At 37.2% G+C, this 24,465-nt stretch overlaps 1 protein-coding gene across 2 annotated transcripts; it reads right to left on the bottom strand.

Annotated features, from left to right (window-relative positions):
- Positions 1 to 2,042: 2,042 nt before the first annotated feature.
- Positions 2,043 to 24,250, bottom strand: CCDC47 (coiled-coil domain containing 47). 2 transcript variants are annotated; one of them, XM_079133748.1, is made up of 13 exons: positions 23,812 to 24,250; positions 18,924 to 19,192; positions 18,062 to 18,169; positions 16,862 to 17,036; positions 14,213 to 14,334; positions 13,919 to 13,984; positions 10,587 to 10,688; positions 10,272 to 10,382; positions 9,032 to 9,117; positions 6,130 to 6,188; positions 5,721 to 5,830; positions 5,213 to 5,380; positions 2,043 to 2,592 (listed from the first exon to the last, which is right to left on the bottom strand). In XM_079133748.1, the coding sequence occupies exons 2-13, from the start codon at positions 19,185 to 19,187 to the stop codon at positions 2,512 to 2,514; spliced, it is 1,452 nt and encodes a 483-aa protein (XP_078989874.1). In that variant the 5' UTR covers positions 19,188 to 19,192; positions 23,812 to 24,250; the 3' UTR covers positions 2,043 to 2,511. The 2 variants fall into 2 exon arrangements, with proteins under 2 accessions (XP_078989874.1, XP_078989873.1); XM_079133747.1 differs by having other exon boundaries at positions 18,924 to 19,204; positions 23,812 to 24,246.
- Between the last annotated feature and the right edge of the window lie 215 nt (positions 24,251 to 24,465).

The raw sequence follows: 24,465 nt of genomic DNA, 5'->3' as shown, positions 1-24,465 counted from the left end.
GGACTTATCATGGTTTGTGGATCTTAATGTCCCCCAAAGACCATGTATTGAAGACTTGTGGTGCTCTGTTGGGAGGTGTCAGAGCTATCAGGAGTTGGGGCCTAGTGGAAGTAAAGCTGCGCCATTGGGGGAGTGTCCTTGAACCGGATATTGGGACTCCAGTCCCTTCTCTCAATTTCTCTGCTTCCTGGTCACTATGAAGTGAGCAGCTTTACTCCACTGTGCATGCCCTACCATGATGTTCTGCCTCACCATAGGCCCAAGTGACCAAGGACAAGCAAGCATGGACTGAAACCTCTCAAACCATGAACCAAAATAAATCTTTCCTCCTTTAAGCTGGGTCTGTCATAGTAACAGAATGCTAACACAAACTGCAGGAAGGAACCCACCAGTAATATATGGGCTGGGCACAGTGACAGGCCTATAAAACCAGTGACTTGGGAAGCTGTGGCAGGAGGATTGCAAGTTTGAGGCCAGTCTTGGTGACTGTCTCAAAAAAAAAAAAAAAAAAAAAAAAAAAATTTAATAATTAAAAAGGGTTGGGGATGTAGCTCAGTGGTAGAATATTCCTGGGTTCAATCCCTAGTACCTCCCAACAACAAAACAAACAAACAAAAAAAAGAGGGGGCTCTAAGAATATAAAACACTTCAAAAAGTGGTAAGTGAACAACCAAGAGATCAATTCTTTTTTTTTTTTTTTTGGTGGTGCTGGGGACTGGCTGCAAGGCAAGCACTCTACCAACTGAGCTATATCCCCAGCCTTCAAGATCAATTCTTTTGAAGGAAAAGCACTTCAGGGCTGACTTTTACTGATCAGAAAGAACTTTCCTATGGGTGTACACTCTTGTAAGACAACTCCAGAAAAGTCAAGGCGGCACTCTTGAGATTATTGTCAATCAGTTTAATATATGTCCATAGGTAGTTCATTATGAAGACTTAAATTACAAAATTAGCTGCCATGGTCCAAATATGTGGGACTTTAAGAAAGCTTATATTACTTAAAAGATAGCTAAGCATATCAACTTTGATTTCTAAAATGTATTTTAAAGGCTTGTAATACAATGCTAATTCTAGAACTATATAGCACTAAATTAAATGTTATTTTTGTCATTTTAATAACTTAAATTCACAAACTGTTAAAAAATATTACATCTGCATCTCCCAGTTTACACATTTCTGTATTAACCTAGAGAAAACCCATGTGAAAAGTTCCCATGCAGTTACAAAGGCAGCGGTACATGCTGTTTTCACAGCAACTCATTGTTATTGCCTCAGGACAACAGATCTGCACATAAAGCATCAACAAAAATCCCTCTTCCCATACCCACCAAAACACCCAACCCTTTCCCATCCCCAGCAAAAATTACCTGGTGCCAGCAGTGACTTAAAAAATGCTTTCTTAGTAGAAGCATTTATAAAATGCAGAGATCTGAACAAGCCAAATGCTTGTACAGACAGATGGGCCTCTCCCCCAAGTTTCTTCCTCAAGAGGCAGAACTCTCAATAGTTTAGGAAAGCTCAGTTTTTGAAGTATTATTTATGCTCTTTGTGGCTATTTCTTTGAAAGGACATACTCAGTGTCAACTATGGAAGAGAGAAAGCAGAGGGAGAAGCTAAGGTATACAGCCATGACAGAGTAAAGCTTCTCCATGAACATCCAATAGATTGCATTAATCAAGAAGAAAAATATTTGTGACTTCACACAGATCAATGATCTGACTGCAGATCTGATCTAGGTGAAGCAATTAATTTTTCATGCATTTGATACTCCAGAAAAATAAACATAAAGCCATTTAAAATACAGCATTCACATTGTCATTAGCTCATAGTATGAAGTAAGGAGAAAATCATGCTCCTGTACGACCTACCTCTAGAATTTTCCAGGTACACATCAATACCCTAACACCTACAGATTTCCTACAATACTGTCATCAGCACCTCCCACCTACAAAACATACTGCATTAGGTTCTGAGTTTCCTGAAATTTCGTCACCACAGTGTTCTAAATTTAACTTTTTCACAAGTTCAATGTAGACACAGAAGAAAACACCAAGCAATGTTTATTGTGCAATTCCAGTAGTTAATTTTGGAATCTTGGTTTAGAGTCAGGTTCCATAGCTACTCCATCTGCTTAAACAAAAAGCAACAACCTAATTATCCTCTGTAAATTTCATGATAGTTCTTCAAACATTAAAACACTAAAAACATTGATGATTCATGTTATAATTTAAAAAATACTTTAAAACTACACATATTTTATATATAATTTCTTTTATAAAATAATCAAAATAATTTGATTATCTGGAAGAAAATTACTGAAATAGAGCCCTTTCAATGTATCCACAACCTCTGTAAAACTCCAAACCAAAAGCAGAATAGATGATGAAATGAGGATTTCTCAGAACAGAGAGTATCTGAACTGTAAGGTGAGAAAAGGAATTGTGTTTTTTTATGTTTCCTATGAACTCAGAGCTTATAGGTGGCCTTAGGACTCAGATCTCTGGGATGATTTTACATGGCTTTCACTTTGATTTGTTTCATTTTCATTTGCTTCTTCTCTAACTTCTTCTGTTCACGCCTCAATGCGGCTTCCTGGAGGATAGGAAGGGAGAGAAAGAAAGAACCCAAACTTAGTTGTAAGCACATTTGAAAAAAATCAAAAGCAGAATATTGCCTATATTATTCAAAAACTTAGGCTTGTAACACAAATAACATTCTAGAACAGAGTTAACTTTTGATAGCATAACAAATTATGTTTCAAAGGGTAATCTGTAAATTCCTGATCTGGGAACTACTGACTATTCTAGGTTCCCACACAAATAATAAAGAACTTCCCATCAATACTGCAGTGTAAGTAAAAATGCTTATTAATCCATAGGTGTCCTTTCATGTAAGCAGTTTGAAGAACTGAAATATCAATATTAATGCTACTTTAATGCAAACACATTCTGAGTCTGGATTCACAAAGGAGGAAAGAACCCACCCCCTTTGGCAATGCTCTGCCTACTGTGACGGCCTAGTAGCAGGCAGCTACAGCATATATGTCAAAAGCTATATTATTCTGGGACAGTTACATGAAGTAGTCAAAGATATTCTCCCAACATCCTCTTCCCTCTTTCTCAGCCTCTATCTCCACCATAGTCAATCTTTCCCCAGCACTATCCATCCCTATTCCCATATTACTTATTATACTCATGTATAAAACTCAAGATACTAGAATATAGTATGGTTAAAAAACATATTTATGTTAATATATTTAAGTGATACTTTATGCCAAGGCCAATATATGTGAAAAATGTTCACTTTCAATAATTCAAAAAATGCAAAACAAGACACCATTCCTCACTATCAGATTTATAACTTCAAGCAACTGATAATGTGTTTTCATAAAGATATGAGTAAAGGGGAGCTTTCATACAGTGTTAAAAGTGTAAACAGGTACAACTTCTTATTGGCAATATCTATTAAAATATTTTTCATAAATATATGTATACATGCATACCTACATACTTAATATTTTCTTGAAAACAATCCTAGAAGAAATATATATTCACATGTATGTACAACTGTTTTCCTTAATAAAAAAGCACATATGTGGGAAGATATTAATTTCTTGTATTTATAAGCTGATTTACATTAAGAAAAGATATATACACACTTAGCATATGAATGGATATATAAACAGATGGAAAACTATATAAACAGTGTTTCCTTTAACAGTATTAACAGTAATTACCTTTAGGGATAGGGGTGTTTGAAGGACTGTTATATTGTTTTTACATGGTAATTATGATTAATTTTAACTTCCGTGTATATTTTTCACTATGCTTTTCAAACTAAATAAGAAAACAAAACAAACAAAAAGCTATATTAGCAGTGGCAGAGAGGTCCAGCTCACTTGTATGAATGAGCCATTCAAGTTGGAAATTGGCCAGATGCAGTGGCACATGCTTTTTAATCCCAGCTACTTGGGAGGCTGAAGCAGAATAGCATGTTCAAGGTTATCCTTGTCAAGTTCAAGACTAGCCTCAACAACTTGATGAGACCCTGTCTCTCTCTCTCTTTTTTTTTTTGCGGTACTGGGGATTGAACCCAGGGCCTTGTGCTTCCGAGGTAAACACTCTACCAACTGAGCTATATCACCAGCCCGACCCTATCTCAAAAAAAAAAAAAAAAAAAAAAAATATATATATATATATATATATAAAAAGGGCATTACAACTTAGTGGAAAAGCACCCCTGGGTTAAATCCCCAGTACTGCTAAATAAATAAATAAATGTCAGTCAGAAATTGATTATAGCTTTCTTTTTTCTTGACTTCTTTTCCAGTTAATTCACTAGATCTTCTCATAAGGTTCCCACACTAGACATTACAAAACAATGGTTCTTTAAAAAAAAAAAAATGGTTTACATCCACAAGAAGCTTTCAGTCTAACTCAAGTTCTGGGTCACCTTTTTCCTTTAACCCACTCTAGATTCAAATCCTAGAAAAAACAGAACTTCCTTTTTTATATAAAAATGAAAGATATTAATGATTCCTGTATAGATTTTTTTATGTGTATATATTAAAAAGTCATTTTCATTTGTAAAGAAGACTCCATAAACAGCTAAATTTTTAGGGGAAAAAGCCCATCAACTAATCCAAACCAAATCAAATGAAGCATGATGAGATCCAGGCACAGTGCCTCATGTCTGTAAGTGGTTTGGGAGTCTGAGGCAGGAGGACTGCAAGTTCAAAGCCAGCCTCAGCAACTTAGCAAAGACCTAAGCAATTTAGAGGGAACTTGCCTCAAAATTAAAAAAAAAAAAAAAAAAATTTTTAAAAAGGCCGAGGATGTGGCTCAGTGTTAAGTGCTCCTAGATCCAATCCCTAATACCAACAAAAAAAGGAAAGAAAAGAAAAGAAACATGAGAGAGATGCAGGAAGAGCTGTGATATCCTGGACACTTCGATTATAGTCTTAATGCCTCTTCTGGCAACTGTAGTGCACACAGAAGTTCACATTTTTTTGGCAACATGTCCCCTTTGCTCTGAAGAATTTTCTTCAATCTTCAAGATTATTCTCATTTAAATTCACAAAATGTCCCAAATGTTGAGAAAATACTAAACTTTAAGCCTGCATACATTCCTATATAGAACTACCTGAATAGCCAAATAGGTATCCTGATATAAAAATCTGTATTGCCTCAATGGTAAGGTAAGCGTGTCTTACCTCCAGTCTGCGTTGTTTCTCAGGATCTTCTTCGTTCATGATGCGCTCTTTCTCTGCTCTTTTCTTCTCTTCACGCCTCGACTGTGCAGCTTCCTGTCTCTGCACGTGTGTCAGTTTCAAGAAGTTCTCTTCTACTCGTGCACGGTTCTTATCTGCTTTTTGTTTGCCCTTTCCCCAAGAGACAAAGTCTTTCATAAGAAATGCATTTCTATGCCACAAAAGTAAAATTTCACTCAGCATTCTTGCATTAAACTACTTTCATCTGGCACTTTTCTTTTTTTTTTTTTTTTTTTTTTTTTTTTTTGGGTGCTGGGGATCGAACCCAGGGCCTTGTGCTTGCAAGGCAAGCACTCTACCGACTGAGCTATCTCCCCAGCCCCCATCTGGCACTTTTCAACTAGCAAAAATTCAATCACTGAAATCATTGACAGATGCTCCCTTTACACCCCTACCTAGAAAAAAACACTAATAAAAGGTACCAGTTTGTAATAAAGGCTTTGGGTCTTACTTCTCTGTTGAGTCGAAACTTTTTGGCTTTATCAATAGAATAAATCACCATGTTCATCAAGGGTAGCAAAGCCTCCATATCCTTTGGGTAAGTGTTACCTGAGCCAGGCACTGGAAAACAAAGTCATTTTCTTATTGAGTTAATGGCAGCATTAGTACTTGAGTCACCAAACTTTTTTTTTTTTTTTTTTTTTAATGTTAATAGACTCCTCTCTCCAAGTTTCCTAGCAGAAAATAGAAATTAAAATATATAAAATGTGATCTTCTTGAAGAAACCCAAAAATCAATACACAGGCATGAGTTTATTAGTTTTAATGTAGAGTTACATATATCAATAGCAAAGGAAAAATACTCTCCTTAAGATCATCTCATAGAAAACCAAGAACTCAGAGAGGACCCAGAACACTTACCATTAAATGTAAACAATAGTGTCCTCTTAGTGTCAGGCAGCTTTAAAGGCTGACCTTCCCTGTCATAAAAGAAAAGTCTTTTAAGACAGTACATAAGACAGACATTTTCCATGCACACAAGTCATTCTGATTCATTTAGATGGGCAGATACCTGCAAATAATCAGCACAGTATATGCCCTGGCATCCCCAAGTCAAATATAATCTCTGGGCCTAAAGGAGATTTAAGGTCATCTGGTCTACTTGGCTATGTGACGAATGCATTCCAAGTGACCTTCACCCTACATTTGAACACCTCCAGTGATGTCCCCTGCAGGTAGGATATATTCCATCTCAACTGGGGAGCCAGAAATGAGTATACATTTAAGTATGAGGTTCACATTTTATATGGCACTTGTGCTTTTTTTGTTTGTTTGTTTGCAGTACTGGGGATAGAACCCAGGAGCACTCTACCACTCTGCTAAATCCTATCTTTAAAAAAAAAAAAAAAAAGTTTTTTTTAAATAATTTTGAGACAGGGTCTTCCTAAGTTGCCTAAGTTGGCCTTGAATTTGTGATCCTCTTGCCTCAGCCTCCCAAGTAGCTGGTATTACTGGCTTGTGCCACCCTGCCTGGCCTATTTGCTTATTTTGATGAATTATATTTTATTTCCAACTTCTATGCTACCTTCCCACAATAAAGCATCTTACTTGAGTTAGCCTCTGAAGAAATTTAGGGATAATCTACTATAGCATACGGTTGACCCTCCATATCCATGGGTTCCATACCTGCTGAGTTAACCACCTGCAGATAGGAAATGTCTGGTAAAAGAATGGCAACTGTAATGAACATGTACTGTACAGACTTTTTTTCCTGCCACTATTCCCTAAGCAATGCAGTATGACAGCTGGTTACATAGCATTTACATTGTACTAGGTATTATTAATCAATCTATAGTTTTAAATATATGGAAGGATATGCATAGGTTATATGCAAATAAGACATTTTTATGTAAGAAACTTGAGCACCCTTCATTTTTGGTATCTGAGGGAAGTCCTGAAACCAATTCCCTGTGGATTTGAAGGGAAGACTATATAATTTAGTTCTGTCCTTGAAGATTCCTTTATAATCTTTGTCAGTAATCCTCCCGCTTGATAAATATTCCAATGTGATATTTTGTCCCTGGTGTTGCAAGGATGATACAACACCATCTAGAGAGTATAATCTGAATAATTCTCACACACAACTAAAATCCAGAAAGAGTTTCTTCTTGTTGTTATTGTTTTGATGCTGGAGAGTCAACCCAGGGCCCCTAGATAGACAGCTTTATTTATTTACTTGGTACTGATAATTGAACCTACTGCCATTTTACCACTGAGCTATAGCCTCAGTCCTTTTTATTTTTTGAGAGAGTCTTCCTAAGTTGCTGAGGTTGGCCTCAAACTTGTGATCCTCCTCCCTCAGCCTCACCAGTCACTGGGATGACAGGCTTTTAATTGTACTCAACTCCACTACCCATGAGAGTAGTGTGCAACTAAAAATTTAGATTGTAACCAGTTCTACATGACAATGTAGACATGTCTACATGACAATGATGCCCTCCTGAGACAGGCTGTGAATTTAAAGAATGAATCCTAGCCCTAAATATGTACACCTGGACAATATTACTTTAAAGCTAAAAACTTACTTGGGGATAACTGATAATATGCTAGCAAATGATATAATCACCTAATTGTTTAAAGGGAAAAGCCAGAAAAAATCATGACAAAATACATAGATTTATAATCAAAAGTCAAACCTCACAGACAAATTAATATTATAAAATTTGGGGAAAAAAAAGTGCTGGGTGTGGTGGTGCTACTTGGGAAGATGAAGAAAGAAGATGGCAAGTTTGAGGACAGCCTGGGCAGTTTAGCAAGACCCTGTTTCAAAAATTAAAAACCAGGCATAGTGGTGCATGCCCATAATCCCAGTGACTGGGTAGGCTGAGGGGTTCCTAAGTTTATAGCCAACCTCAGCAACTTAGCGAGATACTACCCCATAAGTAGAAAATAAAAAAAGGACTGGGGCTATAGCTCAGTGGTAAAGTGCCCCTGAGTTCAACCCCCAGTACCAACAAATGAATGAATGAATAAAATTAAAAGGATGGGGACGCAGCTCGGTGTTACCATTTGTGTGCGAGGACCCGAATTCAATCCCTAGCACCAAAAACAAAAACAAAAACAAAAACCAAGATGTTCCATCTTCTTAATATCAATCATTCTGTAAGATTCTCATGAATCATGAGTGGGTGATGCAAATAGGCAGAGACACAGGCAAAATAGGCTAGGCTAGACTCATTTGTATGTCTCTCATATATTTTCTTTCTTTATGTTTTTGGTCCTGCTGAGGATTGAAACCAAGGCCTTGCATATGTTAAGCAAGTACTGTGCCACCTGTGTTACATCCCCCTCAATGACATCTCTCTCTCTCTCTCTCTCTTTTTGTTCCAGGGATTGAATCTAGAGGTGCTTTCCACTGAGCTACATCCCCAATACCCTTTAAAATGGTATTGTTTTTGTAGTACTGGGGACTGAACTCAGGGCCTCACACATGCTAGTTAAGTGCTCTACCACTGAGCTATAGCCTCAGCTCATTATTTTTATTTTATATGAGACAGGGTCTAGCTAAATTGTAAATTGCCAAGGCTGGCCTCAAACTTTCGATCCTCCTGCCTCAGCCCAGTTGTTGGGATAAAGGCGTGCACTATCTCACCTGGCTTTTCAATGACCTCTCATGATGCATACAGTCAAAGCAAAGGAAAACTTGGATGCCATCACCAACTTCCCTCACTCATTTGGTAAGAAAACTCAAAGAAGCACCATGTGGTGTTTCAACACAGAAATAGCAAGAAATACTAATTTCAATGTTTTATCTCATACGTACTCTTGCATAATTTTTGGACCAGAGAACTGGTCTGAAAAATGAATGGATTCAATCTTGTCAGCATAGTGTGTAAGAAAGTGAACCATCTGAAAAACAGAAAATAAAATTATTTTTTTAAAAGTTGATTTTGATGCATTTCTCTTTTTTCATAAAGATTCACCCTTCAATCCCCCTTATTTTAAAAAATGTTACTCAGACCAAAATGTTTTAAAAATTTAATTTAAATAAGGAACCTCTCTAAAGTGAAATTAATATCATTCTCATAGAGCAGCTGACAATATGTCTCAAAGCAATTCTGTAAATAAGAATGAAAGCATGAAAACAAAATCTAAAATAATTCAGGGGATTCTTCTTTTTATTGGTACTAGAGATTGAGTCTAGATCACTTAACCACTAAGCTTCATCCTCAGCCCTTTTTATTTTGAGATAGGGTTTCACTAAGTTGCTTGGGTCCTCCCTAAATTGCTGAGGCTGGCCTTGAACTTGTGATCCTCCTGCCTCAGCCTCCGTAGGTGCTGGGATTATCGGCGTGTGCCATCATGCCCAGTTTCAAGTATTTTTTTTTTGGTACCAGGGATTGAACCCAGGAGCACTTGACCACTGAGCCACATCTCCAGCCCTTTTAAAATATTTTATTTAGAGAGAGGGTCCCACTGAGTTGCTTCTGGCCTCACTAAATTCCTGAGGCTGGCTTTGAACTCTCAATCCTCTTGCCTCCTGCCTCGCGAGGCCTCTGGAGCAGCTGGGATTACAAGTGTGTGCCACCATGCCTGGCTCAAGAGATTCTTTATAAACATGTCGCCTTGAATTTACATTTGAAACTATCCCTGAGTTATTATATAATTTAATGTAACTAAGATCTATTGTTATAACACAAACAAAAGAAAGAAATGATTCTCTGTACACCCTCTTTTCCCATGCTAACTGAAAGTCAATATTATAGACCATATGACATGGTGAAAAGAATTAAAGTTGTGTTCCTTCTTCAAAAAATCTGCGTCATTAGTTATGCTAGGAATAATTTGCTATTCATTCAGAGAATTTTTTGACTAATCAAATTGTCCTTTTGACAACTATTACTTAAAGTACTGCTTAAAGTAAAACTATTGCTTTCAGGATTTGTGTGAAAAAGGAATATGTAACTAATGCATTGACATAAAGGGAAGAATTCATACAGGGTGACTTTTAGGCAGAGCGTCTTCTTAATGCCAGGTCTGGCGGATGTCTTTTTTGCATTTACCTTTGTATCCATCATTCCCTCTGTGACTTCTCCCATCTCTGATAGAATGGCCAAAGAGTCTGGCAGTCCATACTTTGCTCCAGACTTAGGTTTATCACTACAAAACTCACTCTGGAGGAAGAAAAAATTGAAACTAAGACAGGATATTTGACTATGCACAAAGATTTCCCCCACAAAAAGTGTATGTATTGACATATTTCAAGGCAGAGTTTAACAATATTTGAGTGAGGTAATTAATTGTCCTGTGCAATGAACATCTATTCAATAAAGAGGCACATTTTCTACACATATTTGCATCAGAAAAACTTGACATACCAGATCCTGCATCTCTTTTTGTAGTCGCACCAAGGCTTTCCGTGTGCCAACAGCAAACACATAGGTATCCATGTCTTCATCATTCATGGTTACTTTTATTTGCTTTTAAAACAAAACAAAACAAAACAAAGCTTACCTATTGGGTTCTATGATAGGTAGATTTCTAAATGGCCCCTAAGAACTCCCTTGAGTGGGATTTACAAATATGATGTGATCACTCCCATAATCATGTTGTTATAAGGCAGAAGGTTCTCCATTGGTTGATTGTGAATGAACTAAAAGGAATATTATCTTGGGTATACCCACTAAGTGAGCAAATCCTTAAAAAGGACTGGGCCCTATTTGAAGAAAAGAATCAAAGAATGAAAGGGCTTATGAGAAGAATGAATGATAGAGAACTGAGGGTGGCCTCCAGGAGCTGAAAAGTCGTTCCCACTTGACAAGTAGAAAGAAAAGGGAGACCTACAACTACAAGAAACTGAATTATGCCAACAACCTGAATGACCTTGAGAAGAGGTCACCAAGAAGAAAACTCTACTGTAGCCAACACTTCAATTTCAGCCTGTTAAGACCAGAGCAGAGAACCCAGTGAACCCATGCTTGGACTACTTATTTTTACAAACTGTGAGATAACAAATGGGTATTGTTTGAAGCTGCTAAATTTGTGTTAATTTGTTCTGCAGCAATAGAACACCAACAGATTCATAAAGGAGTACTCAAGTCCAGAAATCGGCGTTAACAAGATCCTACCTGGAAATGTGGTATAATAAGAAATACATTTGTTTTTTGTCTCAGGTACCAAGCTCCTAAAACCCTTAGAATTGCCTGAATGATTGGAGTGTCTTTTGTTGTTGAGAAAAGAACCCTTTAGGATCCCACAAGTTTATGCTAATGCAGTGACTTTGGTTGGCCCCTAGATGGCCTCAGGAATGGGGCTGATCACCAGAAAAATCAAGGGCTTACAGGGTGTGATCTTTCAGCCCTATTCAGGACATCTGGGGAAGAGAGGAAGAATGGAGATTGAGCTCTACAAAGACTCTAAAACAAAGATGGGGATTTAGCTCAGAGAATAGTACCTGCCTAACAAGTTTAAGGTCCTGGGTTCATCTCCAGTAGAACAAAAAAACTCCTGAATAAGACTCAGAGGGCTTCCAATTTGGTGAACTCATCAATTTGCTGGAAGAGTAAAATGCTGAGAGGTCATGCTCAATGCATACCCCTCTCCTATATCCAACCCTATGCCTCCCTTTATTTGGCTATTCCTGAGTTGTATCCTTATGTGTCTTTTTTATTGGCCATTCCTGAGTTATATCATTAAAAAGAAATCAGTAAATGGCAGTAAAGTGTTTTTCTGAGTTCTGTGAGACAACCTAACAAATTAACGAACCTGGTCAGAGGTTGTAGAAATGTCCAATTTATATCTGATCAGTCAGAACTGTACATGGCAATATGGCTGGCCTGGGATTTGCAATTGCCTCTGAAATAGGGAACTGGACCCTTCAACCTATGGGATCTAAGCTAACTCCAGGCAGACTATATCAGAATTGAACATTCAATTGGTGTCCAGGCAAGTACAATTATTAATACTCTGCATTTGGCCAAAATTAAAAGCCTAAAGAGTCTGATATGATAAAACATGGCCCTACTTATCATCTTATTTATATTTTTAAGTGTTTGGGCCAAACAATTATCAGTATATGGAAAAAATAAATGTTAATATTGGGTAAGACGTGGCAAAATGGCAGCCATAAAAGAAAATGTTTCTGCTCTTTCAACATTGTCAGAAAATTACATAAAGTCAATATCTTAAACAGAATCCTGCAAGAAAAAAAAGTAACTAAATATAAAAAATCATGGGTTTATTAAAGCAATTTCTCTTTGGGAGTTAGGGACAAAGGAGGAAGAGAAGGAGAAAAAGATAAAAGTATGGCTGGCCCAGAGGAAAAGAGATTAAGTCTACTCTAGGAAAGAAATGAAAATGATTCAAACACCAAAGAATAATTTCTATAAAAAGATGGCTGAGGGCTGGGGATATAGCTCAGTTGGTAGAGTGTTTGCCTCACATACACAAAGCCCTAGGTTCAATCCCCAGCAACACACGCACACGCACAAACACTCAAAGATGGCTGTAGTCACAGCAAACTTTCCTCATTTTTAACTAATGTTTGGTGGGGAAAAAAAGATGACCGGAATACTAAATGATGGGGCTCTAAAATTTAGTGGATTAAGTCATCAATGGTCCATTAAAAAAAAAAATTAAAAGATGTAGGTTTACAATTAAAACTGAAACCTTTAATGAGTTTCAATCCAATAACATTTCAAAGTACTAAATTTATACAATACAGCACTTATTTAAAAACAGTGCGTTGTATTTCAACATATGCATATATATGTCTTATTTTACTAATTCACATAAAAGAAGAAATTGTCCCTTTTTTTGTTTATTTATTTATTTTTTTTTGATACTGCAGATTGAACTCAGGGGCACTCAACCACTAAGCCACATCTCCAGCCCTATTTTGTATTTTATTTAGAGACAGGGTCTCACTGAGTTGCTTAGCAGCTCACTTTTGCCGAAGCTGGCTTTGTACTCGTGATCCTCCCACCGAGCAGTACTGGGTAATGAACCCACAGTGTTCTATCATGGAGCTACATCCCTAGTCCTTTTTATTTTTTTATTTTGAGATACTTGCCTAGGTTGGCTTTGAACTTACAATCCTCCTGTCTCAGCCTCTAGAAATGCTAGGATTACAGTTTGTGCCAAGATACCCAGCTATTCTGTATATTTTTGTTTCTTGTACCAGTGGGAACCAACACAAAATATTTACTGAAAGAATTAAGGAAGGAGGAATGTGGTATTTCTAATAAAGGATACATTTGCAGTTTAGCAAGTTAATTTAATGAAGGAAAAAAGGTATGCCTAACAGTAAGACTCCTAAATCATGATTTGAGTTCTTTCAACCAAAATTATCTGAAGCAAAGAAATCTGAGAAGAAACCCAGCTCGTTGCCAAAAATAAAGGCATACACAAGAAACAGAGTTAGATATGATGGCAAACTATTTGTGACAACTGCACTTCCCTCTATCAAGGCTAATTCAGCTGATCTCTATGGTGGTAGAGTATTATTTCCTTCCTTCCAAAAAGCACACTAAGGCCTCCTGATAGTTGCACACTGAATGGAGGAAGATCTATTTAAATAGAAAAGGATCAACTTTTTGGCAAGGGATACAAGTTGCCAGAAATTCCAAATAACAATCAGGTATAAATGGAATAAGGTCTAAGAAGTTACAAATTCAATCTGTTATAGAAAACCAGCAGAAATAATACATACCACTTGATCACTCATTGGCCTCATCATCCGTGCCAGGACATTCAGTAAGTCTTGTCTCTTCAGGAACTAAATAAAGAGTTAATATAGTTTTAACTTCTACTTCCTATAAAGAAAGGGACTTTGAGAGAGAATCACTTGCTTTATCAAATATCCTCTATAACACATTTGCCAGTTAGTAGAATAGTTAGACCTCATTTTAAATCAAACGTGAAGAGATAAGACATTGAATTTAGAGCATTAGGAACCACATCTGGAAAGGGAAAATATACATTGGACCAGAAGTTCCCTACTTACCCTCAGCTGGATAAGCATTCCCTCACAGCACACTCGACCAGAACACCACAAGTTATAGATGTGCTCATTCTCCTGGTTCAACTTTCCAGTGCTTGTAGCTTCTTTGTTAGTTCCATCATCCCCTAAGGGTAAAACCACTTCATGTGATTCACTGATTATTATTATTTTTTTTTATTGTAAACAAATGGGATACATGTTTTTTCTCTATTTGTACATGGGTTAAAGACATACCATTTGTATAATCATAAATTTACATATGGTAATGTTGTTTGGATTCACTGATTATTTTGGGGCCTAATCATTATACCCTTCCTCTATCCTGACTCGAACATGATCATAGCTTTAGGGTAGCAATAATTTGTTATCTTATAGAATCTCTTTTGGACAAAGAGTATATGGACTGGCACTGTTCCTTTAACTACTACTTTTTTTTTTTTCTAGTTTAGGGGTTCCATTTTCATTCTTCAATAGATTTGATGTATTTCTTGTACTTCTTTACTCATTATCATCTAATTTTTAAGGATTACTCAGTGTCATAGTGTCTTTTTTTTTTTTAATATATTTTTTTAGTTGTAGGTGGACATAATGCCTTTTTTTTTTTTTTTAATGTGGTACTGAGGATCGAACCCAGTGCCTCACATGTGCCAGGCAAGTGCCCCACCACTGAGCCACAACCCCAGGCCCTCATAGTGTCATATTGATGAACCAACCATCTTTATAAAAAAAATTGTTGACAAGTCCTAGATTTTCTGCAAAAGCTCCATTGACCTCAATTATCTCTTCTGATAGAGGAAAAAAGAATTCACTAGCTTTTGCACTTTCCAATGCACCAAATTTTTCTTGTTTTGTACCAACTTCAGACAGACTATAGTAAACATCTCCCATTGAGAGGCAGAGCAGAGGGATGGGTAAGGGGAAGCAATGTAGAATGAATTCTTAAAAAATGTTATCTGTGCATATATAAACATACCACAGGGAATTTTACCTTTATGCATGAGTAAAAAGAACCAATCAAATACAAATAAATAGAGGAGCAAAAGGAAGTCTACTAGAGTAGAGGAAAGAGAACGGGGGGAGGGGAGGAAAAAAGTGGGATCATGAACTAAAATCAAATTCCAAGCATGTATGAGTTTGTCAGGATGAGCCCAACTACTATGTATAACTATAAAGCTATATATTAAACACAAAAACAACAACAACAACAAAAAAAAAACAACTCCCAGAGTTGCCTGCACAAAATTGATTCCTATCCCCAGTTCCAGTACTATTTTCTGTTGTCATCCTTTCATGTTTCTCTGTGAATTTATGCATGGAGAACGGAGCAGATGGCACTTGCCCTCAGATACCAGCATGTGGTAGGCACTAAAGCTGTGGGCAGCTCCTCATCATTCACTGGGACTTGTATGCTGGGTGGCCATCTAGATTGGTGGAAACAGAGGCTCCTTTTTACTTTTAAAACTCTTTGTCTCCATAAAAAATAACGGACTCTAGCACCACATGAAAATGAAGCAAGAGAGAGGGCCCAAAAGCTGCTTATGTTTTTTAATTTTCTGGTCAAAAAGCACTCTGACAAACCACTGCATAGCAGTGAGAGCATAGGACAGCATGGACTTTGGCATTTTTTTTTTTTTTTTTTCCAGTGCTGGGGATTGAACCCAGGGCCTTGTGCTTATGAGGCAAGCACTCTACCAACTGAGCTACATGTCCAGCCCTGGACTTTGGCAGTTTAACAGTTCAGCCAAGTTTAAATATTTCTGCTTTTCAGTTCCTTCCTTAGGAAAATAGAAATTATACCAAACTGACAAGTATTGTTACAAAAAAGTAAATAAAAAACAATGTATGCAAAGTACCAAGCACAATATATAAAGTCTGCTAAAGAGTAGAGTTGATGAATCCCTATTTACTATTTTTAAAATATATTTTTAGTTGTAGATGGACACATACATTTATTTTATTTATTTACTTTTATATGGTGCTGAGGATTGAACCCCATGCCTCACACATGCTAGGCAAGTGTTCCACCACCAAGCTACAATCCCGCGCTATTACTAATTTTTTTTTTGTATCAGGGTTTGAATCCAGGAGTGCTTAACCACTGAGCCACATCCCCAGTCCCTTTTTTTATTTAGAGACGGGGTCTCACTGAGTTGCTAAATGCCTCGTTAATCTGCTAGGACTGGTTTTGACTTGCAATCCTCCTGCCTCAGCCTCCTGAGCCACTGGGATGACAGGGGTATGCCACCATGCCTGGTGCAGTTATACAGTTGACTGATAAAAGATAAGAAAATTACTACATAAATGCAATATACTCAGTATATTAAACCTAAAAAAAGTGTACCCTCTTCAAGCAGTACATGAAAGCAATTAGATGCTTATGCTTAGGAAAAAACGCACAAAGCTAAGGTACTAGGGAACAAAACTGAACAAATTATATTGCTTTATTGTGTACACGTACAAATATTATGTAACAACAAATCCCACAATTACATATATTTATAATGCACCAATTAAAAAAAAAAGAATGTGAGAAGAAAATGCTTCTTCTTCAGCACTTAATGAAAGCAGTTAGAAGCTTATGCCAAAGGGAATAAACTGTTCTTACTAGACTATTTTCAAGCAGGCAGCAGGACATATATTGGCCTAACTTACCCACTAAGGTAAAGTTGCTCTCCAAAAGTTCTCTATGAGTGTTAAACCAGGCCTGAGCAAGGCGACTGTTTTTATTCTTTCCAATGATGTAGTTCATAATATAGGCGAGGAGACCAGTCACCATCAAAATTTCTAGATAATAACTCTCCCAACTGTTCTGGAGGTGTGCAGGTACCTAAAGAATCAAAATTATTCCTATTAATGTTCAATAAGGCTGAATGATAGAGTCTAATAATGGTATGAAAAATGAGAAGACCCATAGACAGAAGTAAATCTTTTACATAACTGTCACTGAATATGATTGTACGTTGAAAACTAAGCCTATTTTGGTTTTCTAGGTCAGTTTTGTAAAAGATTCTTTAAGGAAATGTAAGGACAATCAGATGAGATGAAAAGCTGGCAAGCCCTTTATATTAACTTGGTTCTGAGTTCCACCCCAAAATATATCCAGTGAACATTCTGTTCATTTATTTCTATTTGTGTGTGTGTGTGTGTGTGTGTGTTGGGTTTGAAAGCAGGAGTGCTTAACCACTAAGCCACATCCCCAGTCCTTCTAATATTTTATTTAGAGACAGGGTCTCACTGAATTGCTTAGGGCCTCACTAAGTTGCTGAAGCTGGCTTTGAATTCACGATCCTCCTGCCTCATCTTCCTGAGCCGCTGGGATTACAGGCCTGCACCATCATGCCTAGCTATATATTTATTTATTTTTATTTAATTAGTTACACATTATTTCTTTTAAAAAATATATTTTAGTTGTTGATGGACCTTTATTTATTTATTTATTTATTTATTTATTTATTTATTATGTGGTGCTGAGAATCTAACCCAGTGCCTCACACATTTGAGGCAAGTGCTTTACCGCTGAGCCACACCCCCAGCCCCATTATTTATTTCTTGATAATTAAACTAACTAGGAGAGCTAGAATAAAACACAGGCATTCCTTTTCTAGGTGTGGATCTTTATTTCTGTGGTGCTGGTGGTGCCCAGGGCCTTGTGCGTGCTTAACAAGGGCACCACCACTGAGGTACACCCCATTTCTAGGAATAGATGTTTATCAGAATAACTGATGTCAAATTCTTTCTCAATGCCTACTATTACATCAACATTAGCCATATGTCACTAATTATATTTCTGGGATTTAATGACATGAAGATATTTTGTTGGTTAGTTTGGAATTCAGAATCCTGTATACCTACATCAACAATTGTTATTGGGTCTTTGTTTTTGCTGGAAGATGTATCTGGTTTGTCTTCATAACCTTCAAATTCTTCATCATCATAAGGCTCACTCTCAGTATCTCCCTCCTATAAAAATGAGACATAATTTGTTTTTCTCTACAAATGTCACCAGCATGTGTCTGATGTTGTGGGCAACATTTGTAAAAGAAAAGAGACTTATTAACAAAAAGCACAAAACAAAGATAGTACATGTTTTCAGCAAAATATCAAAGGGTTCAAACTTTCAGTTTTAAGATAAATAAGTTCTGGAGACCTAATGTACAATACAGCATGGTAAAAATTAGTAATATATTGTACACTTAAAATTTGCTATGACAATAGATCTTAAGTATCTTCATTACACATACAAATAAAGGAAATTATGAGGTGACAATATGTTAACTAGCTTGATTGTCGTAATCACTTCACAATATACACACATATCAAAACAGCACATTGTACAACTTAAATATATATAATCTTCATTTGTCACTAAACTTCAATAAAACTGAGATAAAAATCCAAAAACACAAAAATGAAGAAGTATGGGGAGTACCCAAAATTCTAAATGATGACAATACTCACCCATATACAATATCTATTCTCCAGCCCCTTCCCTAGTCAGAATTTCCATAGAGGAGGAAAATACAATTTACCATATTAATGTAAAAGGTGGAAACTTTAGTAGGTAGAACTCTACTTATTGAAGAAAAATGAGATTCCAGAGAGTAAAGGTCTCCCTAGATCTGTGTCTTATTTCTAATATTTGAGAGAAGTGCTAATTATAAAACTTTCCATCCTCCAAATTTCAAAAACAAAATCAATGAAAGAGAACCCCCACCTGGGTATCTGCATCTTCAAAATCTCCTTCTTGGTTTTCATCTTGCCCTTCCAATTCCACAGTGGTCTCATCTTCATCATCTTCAGTAGTTATCACCCGTTGAGGAGATTCAGTGACAGAATCTTCCAGGACATCCTCAAATTCAGCAAAGTCATTATCATCATACTCTACTATGTCCTCCTCATCCTCAAAATCATCAAACTTGGCTTCAGAGACACTCCCGAATACCAAAAGGACAACAAAGAACGCGTGGAAAGCTTTCATCGCACCTTAAAAATAAGCTTAAAAAAACAAAACAAACAAAAAAAGAGTCTTAAAATGAACTACTATTCTACATACATGAAAATTTGTAAAAGTTAAAATAAAAATTTACAAACCTCTCCTGCTTTTCTCTTACTCAGTACTCTCGGATTCCAAAAACAGTATACAAAACACACATACACACACACACACACACATACCCCAAAAAAATGAACTTAGGTCAAGAGGCTTGGTGTCTAGTTTAGACCTCATCACTAGTTATCTATAAGATCTTGGATAAATCATTTAATTTCTTTAGGCTGGGGCTCTAAATTTTTTTTTCCATTTAAACTGGGTATTCCATAAACATTTTTTTCTTCTTTTTTCAATATACACATTGACAGCCTATATCAAGCTTTCATTTTCTAAAGAAAATGAAAAGGACAAATCATGAAGGAATAAGATGCAACTATTTACCTGTTAGTGATAACCAAAAAAAGCCATGCAGGGCTGGGGATGTTGCTCAGTGCATATGCAAGTTGGGCTTGATCCCTAGCATAGCGCGCGCACGCCCGCGCGCACACACGCACACACACACAAAGGCCATTTGCCCTTAGATCAATTTTGTTTGTGTGCCTGCACGTTATAAGAGTATACACTTAAGACACTAAGTGCTAGGTACTGTCCTAAAGGCTTTATGAAAAGGAACTGATTTAATACACAAAAAGCAAATGTTTTAATCCTCATAACAACCCTCTCAGGAAAGCAGAATCACCAATATCCCCATTTCACAGATAAGGAAAATGAGGTACAGAGATGTTAAGTAACACAACTATCTGTGATTTGATCCCAGAGTTCTGTCTTCAGAATCTTTGTATGAGCCATTTCTCAGGTTGCTTCTCAAATATAAGCTGGTGGCTGTGGCTTTATATTACTTAGAGTAGTAATTTACTAACAAACTGTTTCTAGTATGTATGGTGGAATTCAATATACTATCATTTATGGCTTTCAGAAAGGAAAAGTAAGTATTCAACATTTGAACAAGTTTGTGAACTAACAAAAAACATGACAAAAAATTATATGAAAATATAAAAGACAATGCAATCATTTTATCTAACAGGCAAAGTATTTGTGCTGCAATAGAAAGTAGCTAAGGGGGTTTGGGATGTAGCTTAGTTGTAGAGTGTTTGCCTAGCATGTGTAAGGCCCAGGGTTGACAAATAGTTAAGATATTTTGAAGGATCAAAAAACCATTTAGGAGCCAGTGGTGGCTCAGGAGGTTAAGGCAGAAGGATCACAACTTCAAGGCCAACCTTAGCAACTAAGTGAAGCCCTAAGCAACTAAGCAAGACCCTGTCTCAAAATAAAAAATAAATAGAGCTGGAAATGTAACTCAGTGGTTGATCAAGCCCCCGGGTTTGATCTGTAGTACAAAACAAACAAACCAGAAAACTCCACAAAAACCCAAACCATTTAGGGGTTTTTTTTGTTTTGTTTGTTTTTCAGTCCTGCCCTCTTATCTAAACACCAGACCTATATCATCCATTATCAAAAAGGCATGCCTATTTTCATGTCCTACAATCCCTGCTTCTCAAATACTATACTTGGTAAATATTTTAGGTTTTGTGGAGTAGACACTGGTGTGTTGGGTACTTCTGAAAAATAATCCTTTAAAAATGTAAGACATTCTTAGTTCAAAGGTCACCTTTAGGGGAGAAAGAAGAGGTGGACGTGGAAGATCTGGAAAAATGGATAAAGGCGAGCACCATCAGGAGGGCAAAGATCAGCCCTACTGGACACACAGACTCCGCAGAGCTGCATTGACTACCAGATTTATTTTTTAAAACAGAAAATGTTTTAAATTTATAATTCCATATTTATAATGTTGGCCACAACATTATGATTAGTCTTGTCTGTACTTTAGTATTTTTCACCATTTGTGAAGAAACATTAAAACAAATTAAATGGTAGTGTGCTGAGTTTTTTTTCCTTCTTTTAAAAATGGTTGTTAACTAAGATTTAACAATGGGAAGCCCTGTGAGCATGCTCAGTATCAATTTGGAGAACCAAGAGGGCCTCTAACTGTAAAAATGTTCATGGTTGTGATTTTTTTTTTAATAAAATTCCAAATGTTTATAAACAAACAAACAAAAAAGGGCCACCTCTAGGGCTTTTGTTTGTTGACTCCTGCTCTATAGTCATCTTAAACTCAGTAGGTTATCTGAATTCCCCTATTTTTATATTAATCTCATTTTTTCCAGTCTTCTTTAATAAAATGAAATATCTAATTTCGCATTTCTTCTACATTTGAAATTTAATCAGCCATCACACTCTCATGTATTCTTTGATTTCCAAAGCCACTGTAATTCAAGTTATCATCACCTGCTGAGGAACCACAGTATTATCCTAAACTGAATTCTTTCCCTAGTTCCTACTATTCTTCCTTCAAAACCACAGTCATAGTTCTAAAACAACTTTTGTTACATAAGGATTCATTAATCATCAAAGGCTAACCAATTCCTGCAAAACAATATAAAAAGTTTTCTGGCTTTCACAGTTTGCCATAAAATGATGCTACTATATCAACTATACCTTCATTAGGTATATTACCATGCCACTAAGCATATGGTCATGCCAAGATAAGTGAAACATGATTCCTGACAAAAATTTGCTCAGGGATTTAGCTTAAAGGCTATGTATTACAGTATTATTTATGACAGAACAAATTTTGAAACTATTTGGTTAAACTATGGATGTATCCAAACAATCTTACTTTTGTTCACCAAAATTTGTTACAAATGTAGTGTTGTTTTAGAAACAAATAGACATAAAGAAAAAGGTTCAGAGGTACATATACCTACATATGAATAGTAGTTAGCGTGTATGGTATGTTTATTGGTATTTTGTCTTTTTTTTTTTCTTTTTATTTCTCTAACTTTCCTATTATATATGCTTGTAATTAAAAGAAATAATTCTTTGTAAATAAAAGTACTTTTCTGCACTGGAGAAAGAAGACTGAGGAACAGCTATGAAACAAAGGCCTGAAATAACCCAACTTGAGGAAATGAGGCTGAAAAGGACAGCAGTGATTTCAAGTTTTGTTTATTGAAAATGAATAGTTTGACAAAGCCATCCTTAATTGAGAGAAAGAACAACAAAGGAGAAAAATGAAGAGGAAAAAGGTAATAAATTCAATTTAGTACTTATTTAAAAAGAAAGTAAATGGATTGGCTGGGGATATAGCTCAGTTGGCAGAGTGCTTGCCTGAACTATAAGAGTTCAGGACATAGACATGAGCTAGGAAAAGATACTATGAGAACAGACAGATCACCCAGAAAGTATTGAGCTGAGTGGGTGAGAGGTGGGGGGAGAAAACACCCAACGAAAATCTGGAAACAAGTCATAACAGCCAAGAGGTGGGCACATATCTCTTGTAATATCTACCACATAAAAGGCACTCTTTAAGTATCTGTTTCCCTCATTATAAACACACTTTTAAGTGTTAAAAAGTGTTTTAGTGCATCCCTTTTCAGATCCTAGGCTTAAATCTTTTCAAATAGAAGCAATTAAAGGTTAATCCTGGTGCTGTCAACTTGATTAGACTGCCAAAATAGAATGGTCATTTTAGACTGAATTTCAACATGGAATGTTCATACCATAGAAGCATTTTTAAGGTAACTTAGCATGTGACAGGGCTCCTTCAAGGTTATTTAGGTTAAAATGATACAAGCCATTTGTGTATTGGCTTTTCCTTTCATAAGTCTCTGGTGCACCTGTTAACCCATTTCTCAAATGCACAACTCGGTGCCAGGCCACCCAAGCTCTGGGGCTTCTGAAGCTAGGGAACACTGAACCAAGGCAGGGCACAAGCACCAAAAAGTCTGGTTTGATTATCTTTTGTAAGCTCACTAGGCAGTCTCTCAGTGACTAACTCTGGACTTAAAAACGAAAGAGTAACTAAAGTAAGCATTTTTGGTTGTTATTTTAGAAGAGGCCTCTATGATATTAGCCAAAATGTAAGATCTCTAGACATGTAGTCATTCCTGTCTCCTTAAAAGTATTTGGTTAAAAAACCGTTTATATTAGCAATCTTCAGAGAAGGTTGACTACAGAAAGTAGTTGCTTCTGTCAAACCACCCTTCTTTCAGTCTCTCTCCACCACGGAGAATCCGTTCATCCCAGTGTCTATGCGCCATTCTTCTTGCCTCACATTGTAAATTCTCTCTAACTTTGTCCTTTTGGCTGGCATTTGCTCAGAGACCTGAGAAGATTTCAAAAATCACTGAAATTACCCCAGCCCCCCAAAAAACAGTAGAAAATGGGCCAGAAAAGTGTGGACAGAGGTGTAACATAACATATATATGTATGTGTATGTGCATATATATATACACAGACTTTTTATATATGATTTTTTTCTTTTTTTTAAATTTTAATTAAAAATCATAAATTTACATAGGGCAATGTTGTTTTATTCTATATATGATTTTTTAAAAGAAAGTCAGTGATAAGAAAAGTCGCAGAGATTGATGCATGTCACCACTGGCCGGACATAAGGGCTGGTTAAGTGAAAAACAGGACCAGATTATAGGCCACGCAACTCAGTCACCGCTCGGCCAGGCCCAGCCCCACCGACTGGCCCGCTACCTACCTTCCCGAGGCTGAAATCCGGCCCGGCGCTTCTGTGGCCTGCTTCTCAGCCTGGCTGCCACCTTTACCGTCGCCGAGGTTTTACTGGCCGCTATGGCAGTAGGACATCGCAGAAGCAGGTAGCTCAGTCACGCCGCGCCTCTCTTCACGTAACCTCTGCCGTCCGTTACGTAGAATGCGTGCGGCTCATCCGCGCCTGCGCGCGGCCTGGGGGGCGTAACGCGAACTCGGTTACAGCGCCAGACCTCTCCCTCCCCGGCCCAGTTGAAGCGAGGTGGGGCTGCTGGGAAGATTACATAATCCCCGCCCCTGGGCCATAAGTGCTCTCGCCGAAGCCAGCACTTTCCATTAGGGTCCATTCGAGTTGACGTCACTCTGAACTGGTGCTCCGGAAGCTAAAGGTGGCCATGCTCCATGGGACCATGTGGTCAGAGGCATGCGAAGAAATGTTGTCCAAGTCGTATTTGCAAAGGAGCTGACTTCAGGGGATCGACTTTTTTATGTACATGTTGTTTTCGGCCAGGCGCCTTTCTCTTGGGATCCTTGGGCGACTCCCTGCCACTGCCACTCTTCCTGCATTCCCAGACCCCCTTTCTAGTCGGGCCATTAACACTTTACCCAGCAGCAGTTTCCCGTCAGAGTGCCGAAGGAGCCT

This window comes from Sciurus vulgaris, assembly GCF_902686455.1.
Source record: "Sciurus vulgaris genome assembly, chromosome: 3".
In the NCBI taxonomy this organism is placed as follows: domain Eukaryota; kingdom Metazoa; phylum Chordata; class Mammalia; order Rodentia; family Sciuridae; genus Sciurus; species Sciurus vulgaris.
The sequence above is the reverse complement of the archived record's forward strand: the minus strand, read 5'-3'. Positions and strand labels throughout refer to the sequence as shown.

What these genes read in the sequence shown, in the direction of transcription:
- CCDC47 (XM_079133748.1), bottom strand. Translation starts at nt 19,187, where the DNA reads ATGAAAGCTTTCCACGCGTTCTTTGTTGTCCTTTTGGTATTCGGGAGT. An exon ending in TTGAAGATGCAGATACCCAG is followed by an intron (nt 18,170 to 18,923) that starts GTGGGGGTTCTC and finishes TCATTTTTATAG; the next exon opens with GAGGGAGATACTGAGAGTGA. An exon ending in AGGGAATGATGGATACAAAG is followed by an intron (nt 9,118 to 10,271) that starts GTAAATGCAAAA and finishes TCTGTTTTTCAG; the next exon opens with ATGGTTCACTTTCTTACACA.